The 14,161-nt window shown below is 37.2% G+C and overlaps 1 protein-coding gene across 1 annotated transcript in view; it reads left to right on the forward strand.

Moving 5' to 3' along the window:
• LOC126100273 (sepiapterin reductase) overlaps positions 1-11,455 on the forward strand; it is a 151,865-nt gene extending 140,410 nt beyond the window's left edge. Inside the window, exon 3 of the mRNA XM_049910868.1 lies at positions 8,709-11,455. Within this exon, the coding sequence (XP_049766825.1) occupies positions 8,709-9,250 (542 nt within the window). The 3' untranslated portion in view covers positions 9,251-11,455. The remainder of the gene's footprint in view (positions 1-8,708) is intronic.
• The last annotated feature ends 2,706 nt before the right edge of the window (positions 11,456-14,161 follow it).

The following is a 14,161-nucleotide window of genomic DNA, read 5'->3' on the forward strand; positions in this document are numbered from 1 at the left end:
GTTCCGTAACAAGCGAAGAAAGCCAGAGCACACAACAGATATTGATTAATAACAAGTGTAACCAGAGCCGTTTGTCGTGATATCTCAACACTATTTAGTCGTTCACTGCGAAACATAACATGACTCGCGGTTCGTATGACACTTGAAAAACACGAGTTTACTTGTACGGAATGAGTTGAGGTTCAGAAGATGAGTTTCACGCCGCAGCTGATTATTATTGATACTATGCAGTTGATCCATAGGTTTTGCTCCCTCCCTTAATATTCCTCCACTAGGCTCTTGTCTGATCTGCGTTATTGAAGAGTGCTTCATTGGTAAAAAAAAAGTCTGTCCAAGAGATCTTTAGCACTCCTCTCCACGCCTTAAACCCGTCCTTAGTCATACAGGACGTGTTCATCACCTTAAAACACGCCAAACGTGGTTGGTGCATGCCCAGGAACGAGCGGGCACGTTACACAGAGCGTGCTTCTCAATGTGATTTACGACAGCGCTCTCCAATGGCAGTTGTCAGCTACGTCTGGTGTACAAACACAAGGTTAATGTACGAAAATGACCCGTGTAAAATGGCTGTTTTATCTTTGTTAACGATCTCCGAAGATCAGGGGAGAAAATCTGGAAGCCCCTTGTGGACGTGTCGATGGATTGAACGATGTATTCTCACGCATTTTATAAAAAAATTGTTTAGACATTACAACGCATGTTTGCTCCTTTACCCCAATTTGCTCTATTTGTGGCCATTAACTGGCATTTAGTTACGACATCTACTACCAAAAACGACGCTTTTTTGATAAAGTTTCGATGAGCCTGTGCCTTGAAATTGAATATTTTCGGAGCACACAATTTTGAATACGAAAAGCCTTAAACCACCAAAATGACGTTTCCCATAATTTTACTGTGACAAATGGTACCAAACACGAGTCGTCTACAGACCCCCCTGTAACACCATATATTCATAGCAAATAAGTTACAATGTATATGGATTTTAACTACAAACAGTTTAATCGAGTATGGCATTTTCTAAGTTTTGATGAAAGATATACTATATGGGAACCACAACTTGGCACGCGAACTCACTGATTCTGATCGCTGGCAGTCGAGAGACTTCGTGCCTAGGTGATTTGGAGATATTAGCTGCCAACCGTACAGCCTATTATTAAACGGCGTTAACTGCATTGTCGACAGGGATGAGACATCAGCAGATAAACAGCTATGTAATCGATTATTGTCGCTCTAAAACCTATATCGATAGTTAATCGAATGAAAATTATCTTTTCTTCGATATGTCGTTGACAAAAAGTTAATTTTTGGAATCAGAGTGTAATTATGATTGCACGAAATGTGTTAAACTGTGGAGGGTGGATTTTGCGAATTAATAAAAAATTAAGGAAAACTACATTTAATTATACATTATGTTACATGCAAATAGAGAAATTATACAAAAATAACAAAAAATTATACTACGGTATGATAAAATAGAAAAAATCGTTACCAAAAATCAGCCAAAATACAAATAATCTGATAGAGGAAAAATCAGTTCCAAAATGTATATTGTAAGTAAATTTTAAAAAGTTACTAAAAAGTTACTTTGTCACCATGTTTGCTTTTAACCTACTTCTCTGAGCAGAACTCACTTCACCACCTTTTGCAAATAGTCTTTCTGCTGGAATTAAATTTCCTAGGTGTCAGATACAGACTGGAACTGTGTTGAGACATTTCCCTCCAAATAGTGAATGGGTTATCTCGTAACTGTCTAGGGTGTGGAATTTGCAAATAAAGTGATAACTCTGGGAAAGTGTCTTCAGTGTCTAGTTATTCTCTCATTTTATCTTCCACGTTCCCTGGACAATATTTTGACGGCCACTCCACAGGGAAAATTCCATATCTAAGAACGTAATAATTTGCTTTATTATTGTATTAATAATATGCATATTTTATCAGATTAGATTTTGTTATATTAAGTTACAGAGAGGGACAAATAGGTGGCCAAGACGCTTGGATACGATTGGACGTGAATGTATGCATATAAACACACTCCTTTGAATCATAATATCTACTGTGCCACCTTTTTGGAATGTCTGAAATTAGCTCTGTCTTCGAACAACCTGTCAGCGTCCTCAAATGGTTGCTCGCTGCTACATTATGTTCAAACTAAGTAAATAGAGCTCTGATTTTGACAAATATGTCTTAGAGTCCTTCTACAGAGGACAATGTTTTCTCATATACAAAGTATGAAATATGAGCAAAACAATGGATATGGCGTTGGTGATAAAATTCAGTCACCGGTGCCCTGACCATATTTGCTCCAGTGTCTTTAACTACAGCTGTGGCCTTATCATGGTGTATTTCGAACTGTTCACAAACCTTTTTCAGAACATGAGAAATATAGTACAAGATATGCTGCTCTCAAAGTTTAAAAAGTCCTATTGAAACATCTTATTTCATCGCTGACAGGGAGCACTTAGTGGACAGTAAGAATCATAAAACTTTTTGTTTGATATATTCGGTCCATACATCTGACGTTAAGGTTACTGTTGTTCCTCACTTAATTCTTGCTGAAGCTACAAACTAAAGATTTCATATTTTTCGCTTATTACAAATGTTTCCCTGGTTGGTGTTTTACTCAAAGGAGTTAAAAGTTTTATAAGACAGATGAAACAAAATGGCTTCATTTATTTACTGTGGTCTTTCTCCTCCCCCTCCCCCCCCTCCTCCTGCAAAAGAAGGTACATTTTTCAAAGCAGCAGCTATACCTCCTTTCATACAATTTGAATAAGCAACTGACGAAGTCAAAGTAATTGCTAGGCTAGAAGTGGAACTGGGAGGTCTGGTTTCTACATCAGTAATATCGGGGATTAACTTCGTAGTTGTTTTCCTCGTCTAGCCTGCAGCTGTCTGGCCTTGTCAGAAGTGTTACCAGAAGTTCGGAGTACCTTCCCACAATAATTGCACTTCACTCTTTTACTATCATTTGGTTTAAAATGTTTCCACACATCACTTTTGAAAGACATTTTTCTTATCTACGAACAGTACAAACAGAAGAGGCTTCGAGGATTATATTTCCACCGACATTACTTTTCAGTGAGTGGTGGTTATGAAAATAACTAGCACTGAAAATTTCTCTGACATCTTCACAGCAAGAAATTGTAGTTATTGTCCTTATGTAAATATTTCAATATTGAAGAAAAAAAAAAAAAAAGGCCGGCGTGGTGGTGGTGGTGGTGGTGGTGGTGGTGGTGGTGGTGGTGGTGGTGGTGGTGGTGGTGGTGATAGACTACATCGCCACAAAATATCGATACTACTGATACATCGGCTATAAAAATATAAGTTAAAAGTATAGTGTAACTATATGGCAGGAAATCCTCTTCAGTCTCAACAGGCATCTTGTACACAAGACTTTTCACATGGCTCGATAAGAAGTAATAAAATGGTGTGAGATCAGTTGAAGAAGCTGGTCACAAAACAGGACCTTCTCATCCCATCCACTTTTCTGAGAATGTCTGACCCACCTGTTCACAAACCCTCAGTCCAAAGTGAGGAAAGACTCCACCATGTTGGAACCACATCTGTTGATGAATAACAAGGGGGAAGCATTTCAGGAACCAGGGTATTATGTCTCCAATAAACATTGTGTATGCTAGTGCATTTAAGTGGGGAAGAAGAAGAAGAAGAAGAAGATAGTTTATGGGGAAAAAATATCCACACAGCATGCCTCATTGCCTCTAAATTATGTGTGGTTTTTCTGATAGCTCTCCCATAAAATAATTGAAGAGAATCAGTTTCTTTCAGAGTAAGCCTGCCTTTTTCTCGTAGAGGTTTTCCATCCACATGTACTTCACCTTTCTTCTCATTCAACAAGTGAAGAAGCCTACCACCAAGCCTCTTTTGGATGTGGCCGACACATCCCGACTTTTCTATTGTTGTATTGTATGGATCTTTATCTATTATACCTTCGAACAAGGAGTCCCCATCACCAAGGTATTTAGTATATCTAACATAATACTAGTTCTCAGATCTCGAGAACATCCTCACAACTGCAGCAGCCTCCATGCCCCCACTTGAGCCACTATAATTTTTAGAGCATGCTACTGCATGCTTTTCTTGTCACAGTTTCTGACTGTTTTCGTTGTTGGACATTTTCCTTGTTGCACACTGGTTGCAGTATTTAGACATAATTTCTGCATCTAAAACTTTACCTGAGTCAATACCAATAACAGATGCAACTCCATATGGAGATGTGTGACCCCTTTTCATCCGGGTCCCATCTACAGACTCACACAGGTCAGTAACATTTGTGGGAGATTCACTGTCATGAATATCTACCTCAGGATCTATTTCTTTTTGGTTTATTTCCACCAATCACTCCACTGCTTTCTTCATAGAAACTTTGGTAGTATTGCATACAACATGAGACATTTCGTTATTTATTTTTTCAAATCTTTCACACTTTGGGGGCATTTTCAGAAAACCACACAATAAATTACCTCCTTTCCTGCCCTGTCTGAGGCATCTCAGGGCATATGTTAATCTGAAACTGCTTTCATGGGTACCAGTGTCAGTCCTTTTGGAGGAGGAAAATGAAAATTCGTAGCCACACAAATTACAAATTAATTTAAAATTTCAAGCTATTCACACTCTTCTTTCTTCAACAACATTCATGCATCCCATATTTTTACAGCTTACACAGGAACTTGAAAACTTTATAGCCTGGCAGAGAGGCTTTAAATCAATGTCGGAATCCAGTGGGATCCATATCATCATTTGCACACCTGTACAATTCTCCTGTCCCACGTTTTGATGCTGAATCTGAGAGCTTATGTTCTTCATTTCGAGCTGCTTCCCCTTTTTTGTTGGTAAACTGATTTCCATGAAGCCTCCATTCCCTAAACACAGTTTTTCCACCATACATTATGTATAAATCTTGACTTCCAAGTACAGGTTTGTGAATTCAACATTCCACTTACTAATATGTGTTAGAATTGTCAAACTGTAAATAAACCACATGCAAGAAAGTTTTCAGGGAAAGATATAAATGTCAGCCAGAGATATAGATGTCAGCCACAGATATTGAAAGAAAATAGCCTTCGCACTGACAAAAATTTCACTGAAGCAAGCAGTTTCCCAAATGTCAGAAAAGCTGGGAGTGGCTTTCAGTGCAGAGTCAATCAGTTTAACAAATTAAAAGCATTTCTAAAGCTGCTATCATGATAAAATTCACAGACAACTTAGATTAAACTGTGTAAATCAAGAAAATAATATTTTTTGAAAAATGGATTTTTTGGACCAAAATCCATTACATCCCCCCTTAATGTCAGTACATCAGAAATTTATTGCCCATGGTACTTTTGCACTGAAGTGCATGATATTCAGGCACTTGAAGTTTACATCATGGAATGTTTATAGGAACCATCATGGAAACATTTGTTTGAGTTTGGAGTCCTTCAAATCTGCATCTGTAACATTAATTTTTTTTAATGATTGCACAGTGTTGTTCTTTGTGTGTGCATCAGTATGTATATCTTCCTGAAGTTGGGGCTTCATACAACCCTTGATATGCTTATTGCAAATCTTGGCATAAAACATCCCTCTATCAGGAGTGAACAGTTTGTTACCAAGGATCTTAATTTGGATGATAATTATAACACAACAGAGGTTAAGAAGTACTATTTTGCAAACTTTTCTTGGCTTGTGCACATTCCCTAGTTCTAGCTCAGTGGCTGGTAGTCTTTCTCTATGTCCCACTGCCAATCTTGACTGCACACAAAACTGTTTTCTGCACTCAAGAATGACAGCTACAATGCCACACACAGTATTCAATTCAATTTATTAGCGTCCTTGTAGTACATCATCAAAATGACATAGGACTTGTCAATAAACATTAAAATTTAAAATACATGTACATGAAAATTTATAATTGAATTTACTTGTCACTTAGACATTACAATTTTAATAGAACTATAAGAACATTAACATAAGAAAATACAAGTAGGTTAACAATGTACAAAAAAAAAGCTAGTGATTCTCACATCAAAGATTATTTCCATTCTTACATTAACACTGTTTCACACTTTCATAGAAACAGCAAGTATTTAAATGTGAGAAATTACACATATTTATTACGTCAGGGAAATATTAACTGCGCTTTTATTGTCAATGATTCATAAACTCTTCAATACTGTAAAAACTATTGCTCAATAACATGTTTTTTAATTCTCTTTTAAATATGTGCAGTTTTGGTATTATTTTTAGTTATTTGGGGAGAGCACTGTAGAGGATTTTGGGTTGGTATAGTACACTTTTGTGATCCATAGCTGTTTTATGACTTTCTCTGTGGAAATCATTCCTATTCCTTGTTTTGTAGTTGTGAAATTCTCTGTTTAATGTAGAAAATTCCTCGTGTTCTTTTAAGAAACATAAGCTTTCGTATATGTATAAGGATGGTGGTGTCATGATTTTTAATTCTTTGAAAGCACACCTACAAGAGTCTCTATATCCTATACCATTTATTATTCTGACTGCCTTCTTTTGTAGTCTAAATGAATGTTTTGTTAGACTGTTGTTCCCCCAAAACTGTACACCGTATCTTAATAAACTGTGCATGAATGAGAAATAAGCACATAACACTGTTTTAATATTGATTGAGCTTTTAAGCATTCTAAGTATATAATATGTTTGACTTAATTTTTTGTTCAATGATATTACATGCTTTTCCCATCTTAAGTGTTCATCAAACCATACTCCCAAGAATTTAGTGTATGATGCTTGTTCAATCTTACACTTACCCAGTTCTACTGTAAGGTTAGTTTTTATTTTATTTGTAATATGTCTGAAGTTGATCCACGTTGTTTTTTTGGCATTCACAATGAGTCTGTTTTCATTAAACCATCTGTCTGCTTTGTCTGTTGCTAATGTGCCTTTTTCTTGTAAGTCAGCTTCACTATTTGCTTTAACAAATTGTTATTGTATCTGCTTTACTATTAAGAACTAAAACTCCAAACCTTAGAAAACTAAACAGAAGCATGTCCTTAATAATCCAACCACATTCATATCACTGGAATGTGGTTTTTAGATTTAGTTTACTTACTGTTATCAACTTTCATGGTACCATAGTTCAGATTCAGATATTTTTTCTTTGATAGCAGGCTACTGAGGTTGTAGAGAAATATGTAGATGAGTGCAAAGCAATAATATGTAACTATATATGACGGTATTATCTGTTCTCGAAAGAACAGTTACCGTGGATGATCATGCAGCTTTGCTAGAAATGAAATGATAATTAAATGGACACCCTAGCTGCAATCAGGTGTTGATGTACTTCATTGGAGACATGTTGAAAATGTGTGCCCCGACCGGGACTCGAACCCGGGATCTCCTGTGTACATGGCAGACGCTCTATCCATCTGAGCCACGAATGAGTGGTGTGGACATGCTGGGAATGTGGATCTCACGGGGAGTGTGCAAGGGATAAGTCCCTGCAGACGCACTATCCTCTGTGCCCGCGGTGACTCAGATGGATAGAGCGTCTGCCATGTAAACAGGAGATCCCGGGTTCGAGTCCCGGTCGGGGCACACATTTTCAACATGTCCCCAATGAAGTACATCAACACCTGATTGCAGCTAGGGTGTCCATTTAATTATCATTTCAATAATATGTAAGTTTACATAGCATAATGTTAAAATATATAAAACAAGTAATATAATGAAATACATAAAAATATGTTATGATAAAATAAAGTATTTCATTGCTGGCAGCTTAATTCATGAACATTTACACTTTTCACATGTGCATGAACAAAGGAAAAGAATGCATAATTACATAAAAATTGGGGCTGTAATAATAGCTTTGTAAGGTTTTACTGCCAATCTTAATTTTTATAAAATTCTTCTGCATTTTAGACTCTATCATATTTAAAATGATGTACCAGCATTTTAGTTACTACATTGATGAACACCAGTTATTTCCTTGTTCTATGGAGCATCATTGTAACGTTTCACTATGATGTGAAATAAGTTAGTTTTACACTTGGGACACTGACTAAAATGTTCATCATTTTGCAACAAGATGCAGGCTGCAACATACTAATTACTAATGTTACCTAACTCTCTTAGTACTGTTGTTATTGATACAATCCCACAATGACAACAGAAATATGTATCTTCTGTGCTTCCAAAATTTTTAATACATGACTTTTTCCATCTGAGTCAGTTGTATCCAATGATGTTTTGTTAATTTTTATATTTACACACATTAAAATCTATTCAGTTTTTGCACAGAGGGGTCAGTGTTGTGATGCCAGTTTAAATTGTTTATTTCTTGAATGTAGCATTTATAAAAATAGAATGACTATCATGTTGAACACCTGAAATGTGTGTTTTTATGTTCATTAAAATTCTGCCGATATAATCCATGTAAATTACTTTGGGTCTTTGACCCCAGTGGTACTCAACGAAAAGGAAACAATCTGATAGTAGAAGGGTTAAAGCAGCTATTATGAACTGGCATATCTGTACAGTATGGTCTTGATTCATTGTGCATGATATATGAAATAGGATATTTGGTTATTGTTATGGTTAAGCCTTTACTATGACTTGGGTTTAGAAATCAGTTAAACACTGGGCCATAAGGTTACCATATGGGTCATTTCTAGCTTTCTTAACAGTTATTTTGTAGTTGCAGTGTTATTTTCTGACTGGCATGGTGGATGTTCTAGCGTGCGGGGACACAGCAGACTACGAGGTGGCCATGATCGTGCACAGTGCTGGCTCTGTTGGTGACCTGTCAGAGGGTACTGCACAGTTAGCAGACAGTGCCAAATGGACCTCTTACCTGGCACTTAATGTGTCTTCCGCTGCAGTGCTGACCGCGCAGTTCCTGGCTCTGCTACCACAGGGGGATGACGGCCCACGGCATTACATCATCAACATCACATCTCTAGCTGCCGTGGAACCCTTCCCATCTTTGGGGTACTATTGTGTGGGTCGTGCTGCTCGTCAGATGTACTTCTCAGTGCTGGCTGCTGAGAATGCATCACTGGCTGTGCTAAACTATTCACCTGGTGTTGTGGACACAGACATGGTGGCCAGTATAGAAAATGGTGCCTCAGACCCAGCCATCCGCAACAGCTTCTCGGATATGCGCAAGCGTGGTGACATTGTTTCCCCGGAGAAGACAGCTGCACGTCTGGCTGCTGTGCTGGAGACAGGTGCCTTCCAGTCAGGGAAGCGCATTGACTACTATGACCTCAAGGACTAGATGCCTTAGCTTCCTCTCTCTGTGCTATCTAGCTGTAACAAAACATGGAAGTGCCAGTCTGATACACTATAGTAATAGTAATAAATGAGGTGTGTATTTTCAAAACTGGGCAAGTGACTTCTAACATATGTTGAAGGAGTGAGGAGGAGGAGAGGGGGGGGGGGTGTATCATTGCCTGGAAATAACAGTTTGAGACATTCATACTGTACGGCAGTAATTACTCTATAACTACCCCACGGCTGTGCAGAATTTGTATTGCTCACTTGTCCATTATGGCTGCTAGTGTCACAGCATTGTGGGAGAACTGATGCAAAATTTGGGGTAGTTCAGAGAAGCCTGTGACAAGCTGAATAATTGAATAGGTATCTGAAGCATATTCAGCTAGCATAATTGATAGATCACTGTCGGAAAACTACAGGTAACCAAGTCTGAGTTATGTTCCAGCATACTTCCTCACTTGTGATATATTACCAACTGGTGTTTAATTTATTATTTCTGGTAATGAATGACAAGGAGAAGTGAATCTTTATACAGTAAAATGTTAAATCATGGAATCATTAATGTGTGCTCCTTTGAAGGCACATTATTGCATTTATCCATTGCTGAAACAGGGCTCTCGGAATCACGTCCACAGTCTGGATATTTGTGTGGGGGAGGATGCCTTCTATTTCTGTGTTAATATATGATTATAGATATGAATATGAATGACAGGTATACAAAACAGTGAATTTCCGTCTTGTTTCAAAACTGTAGTCCATACTGAAGGTCTAACGATATCATCCAATAGCACATAATTTACAACTACATGAATTAAAAAATTAAAATCATAGTGTCCACATGAATAATATGAACAATGAAATCTTAAATAATGCCACATAGTTGTAAAGAAGACTGTCTGCAAATCTAAAATTACATAAACCAAATCTTGTTACAAACAATTTTTCCTTCCCTTTTGTGCAATTACATTTCTGAATTCAGGCAGTTCCACAACACTGTTCAATGCTGAAACACACATTCTTGTGGTGATTAGATTAAATACATAAGACAAAACTTGCAGCACAAATTAATCACATATCTCATGTAATCATAAAATTATGTGTAAATAGCAGAAATTACATTTTTTGCTATCATGTGATGTCTGAAGATCATTTGTGTTGTCTAAATAACCTGCTTTTAAAATGCACACGTGAATGATACATGTATTGCACAACCTCATGTGGTTTTGTGGACGTGGAGGGGCCCTGTTTAAGTTATGTGGCCTATACTTGCATGGGTTGTGTGCAGACATCCAGTCCACATGGTATCCTGCATGACTTCCAATTTTAATGTTTGTGAACAAAACCAGTTTTGAAAATATGTATCTCAAATACCACTATGCATTTCTTCATTATATCGTAACATCATAACCTATGTCCTACTGTAAATCATTTCTCTAACAAAACTATTAGGATTTCACAAAGCAGTGAAGTTAGAAATATAATGTTCATTTGTCCAATGAGTATCTCAGACATGAATTTTTTTCAGATATGTTATTCCTGCATGATTAATAAGAGGCTTTGTGTGTTACAACTAAGGAAAGGAATAATGAGAGCTTGAAAGGTCAATATATTTGAGATGCAAGTTCAGAAAAAGGTGGTTGGAATGTTTTTTTGGCATGAACTGCAAATGACAAAGGTTTTAGACTGAACTTGACTTTAATCTTGATGCAAAACTCACCAGGCTGCAGAAATGCTGAAACTGATTATTTAATGTTTACTGTAATTTATAAATTCTGTCTGTCTGCCCATCCTGATATCAAAATAAACACACCAAAATAGGATCCTGACATCATTGCAATCTCCTATCTGTGCTAAAAGTGTCAAAATTTGCACAAATTAAGTTATATTATAATCTTCATTACAAGTCCAGCATAGAAAATCTTCCATTGCACAACTCTTGTCAAAAACATCAAAAGGAGAGAATGTATTTAATTACTGGTTCATCATAAAATGCCAAGAAAACAATATATTAATTTCCCTGCTCTGTGTGCAACCTAAATGCATCAAATCATTGTAACCCCTGTTTCTCCGCTTAGTACTGAAACAACATTTCAAATTTCTTAACTTTGGGAAATAGAATTTCAAAGAACTACTATCCAAATAAAATTAACATTTTATTTTGCCTGTAAGAGAAATAAAAATAAAATTTACTGTTCTGCAATGTAAACTTAATTGTTCTCCATATTCCACACTGGTGTGTACACAGAATTGCTCTGATACAAAATCTGCCCATAAAATAACTTGACCAAAGTTTACTTGATGCTTCTGTTCAGTACAGTGTACTTTTCCTGAGAAAGGTCAGTAGTTGAGATCTCTAAGTTGCATAATACATACGTGGGCAATTGCCCTAAGCTTCTTTCTCATCAAGATTGAATGCTCCTTTTTTTAGTGTGTGTGGTCCTCTTGTAGTGTGTAATATAAGGTTAAAATACAGTATTTTGTTGATCCACAGTTCTCCTTCAAATTTTGAGTGGAGCTCAGCAAATCTGGAATCTGCAACAGTATTGCAGCAGGGCTTTTATGGATGTGCCCTTTCTCAAAATTACAAGTTCTGGGATGGCACATAATGCTCAAGATGGGTTGAGAGGAGCTGGGTCATGAACTCTGTTCCGGATGTCCATTAAAAAGCAAAATGGCAGATTCAGTGAACAGTGTGCATCAACTTTTGAATGCTTTCCATTATGTGCTCAGATGATAGCAGATATGCAATGGTGAACAAAATCACTGTGCAAGAAATCATTCCTGAAAATTTACCAGTGAGGAAAATGGGGTGGCAAACTTGCCCCCAAAGTTTTAGCCCATGAGCAGAGTGATACATGTGTTCTTTTTGTCAAGAACTTTTGAACTGGCCCTGATTTCTTAAGCAGCAAATTACACAAGTTGGATTTTTAGAATGTGATCCAGAGATAAAAATGGCAGAAGCTGGCCTCTTTGTACCCATTAATGGGCACATTTGCCAAAGGTGATTGCAAAAGCCATGTTAATTGTTTCACTGCAAGAGTTTCATTCATCATGTGTGTGTACCCAAGAGGCAAAAAGTGAATAATGCTTTTTACATCAAAGTAATTCAAAAACTGAAAGAAAGGGTCAACCAAAACTGGACAGACATTGTCACTTTAACAACAGTCTCGGCCTCACATACCAGTTATATGAGCATATTGTTTAAACAACATTGCACCACTGCTGCAATACCCATACAGTCCCATTTTGTTTCCTAGACTCCTTATTGTTTCCTCATGTGAAAGAAGCCAGGAAAGGATGGAGTTTTGGAACTGTGGAAAATGCGAGTGTCATTGATTAGGGCTCTAATAGTTCTGTAAAGGGCTCCCAAGATGTGGGTCTTCATACTTTCATGGCATAATGACTTGTAAGTGATGAAACCTTTGTAGTGGAGTTCCATGGTGAGAATGAATTACCAAATTTTTAAACCATGGTAATATTCAGTTTACAATGGAAGCCAAAAAGGGGAGCTACTTTTGAGTCTTGGATGTTTGGTTCATTGCAAAGGTAGTGGCATCTTGAAACACACAGTTTATCACACACTGACTCATACAGACTTGCATTTACATGCCAATAACTGTCACCACACCTTCTTAAAACTTGAGTTTTTATTGCATATAGCATTGCTGACGAGTCATCTGTGGAATGAGCTTCTACGATTAAAAAGACTTTTTGAGGCAAATTGGTACACTCCACAACACATACACAAGGCACTACAGAGAAACCTTAAGTTGAATGAGAAAGATGAGGTACAAAGAGTTAGAAAATTTGTCATTAGAAGTAGAGTGGATCCTCACTAAGTATAAAGTTAATGTGATCTTTCGCTCTTCACTGAAGACAGCAGCACTTTTGAGTGCCATCAAAGGTAACTTGGTGTTCCACAAGGCTGGCTTTGCAAGATCTGCTGTTAATGTTGCCTTTCATACATCGAGCAGATGAAGCGTGCCATCCATGAGAGATACAAGTAACACTGAAGGATGCAGTTCTTACAGCCCAATAAATTGGCTGTGACAGAGCACTGCATCAAAACTGGCCATTGTATTCTGTATGATGATGTCAAAATTCAGGTGTGTTTCATAATTCTAGAACACTATTGTGAAGGAATCAATGGAAATAAGTTAAGTGAACGATTTAATTAATAGAGATAGCCATATCAACCTGGGCAAAGTGTGGGATCCAGCACTGTCCTTGTACAAACTGTGAAGAAGTTGCTAAAGTGCAGTTACTATTGGGGCACTGATATTCCAGCATGAATTGAACAACCCATCACAGATTAAATTCATAGAAGGCTCTTTGCTGCCAAACGTCATTGCTGACCCTTGTGTACTCTGTGGCCTCAAGTGCAGTGTCACAGACTGTGCTGTTTAAAATAATAGATGCAGGTGTTTTATCTTCAGTCAGTCAACTTACTCAGAAGATTACCAAAAAGTATGTGGTTGAACTATCAGTTGAAGAAATGGATTTTATGTGTCTGCACACCACAAGTCTAGTGGATCAGTCTTCCAAGATATCTATCAAGCACAAAAATCATACTGACTACTGAAGATCTCATTTTGAAGTATTTCAACCATTTATGCTGATATGTTACAAAATTTAACCCATTTCATTGCTTTACATTCTGGACTGACTTTCTATGCCTCTCATGGTTGTGTAAAAAAATGTTGGTAAAACATATTGTTGTTGATATGGTAGCATGTAAACCAAGATATATATTTAGTATAAAAAAACTGAGTGCTTAAAATGCTAGAATTTTTATGTTGATGTGATTACAATGTGAGCACATTGGGTATACAATTGCTGACATGTAGGCAAAGGATTAGTGTGCCATTTGTGTCCTGTTGATGCGTGTGTGGTGAACATGGAATGTGAACTA

The sequence above is a fragment of the Schistocerca cancellata genome, chromosome 9 (genome assembly GCF_023864275.1).
Source record: "Schistocerca cancellata isolate TAMUIC-IGC-003103 chromosome 9, iqSchCanc2.1, whole genome shotgun sequence".
Lineage (NCBI taxonomy): Eukaryota > Metazoa > Arthropoda > Insecta > Orthoptera > Acrididae > Schistocerca > Schistocerca cancellata.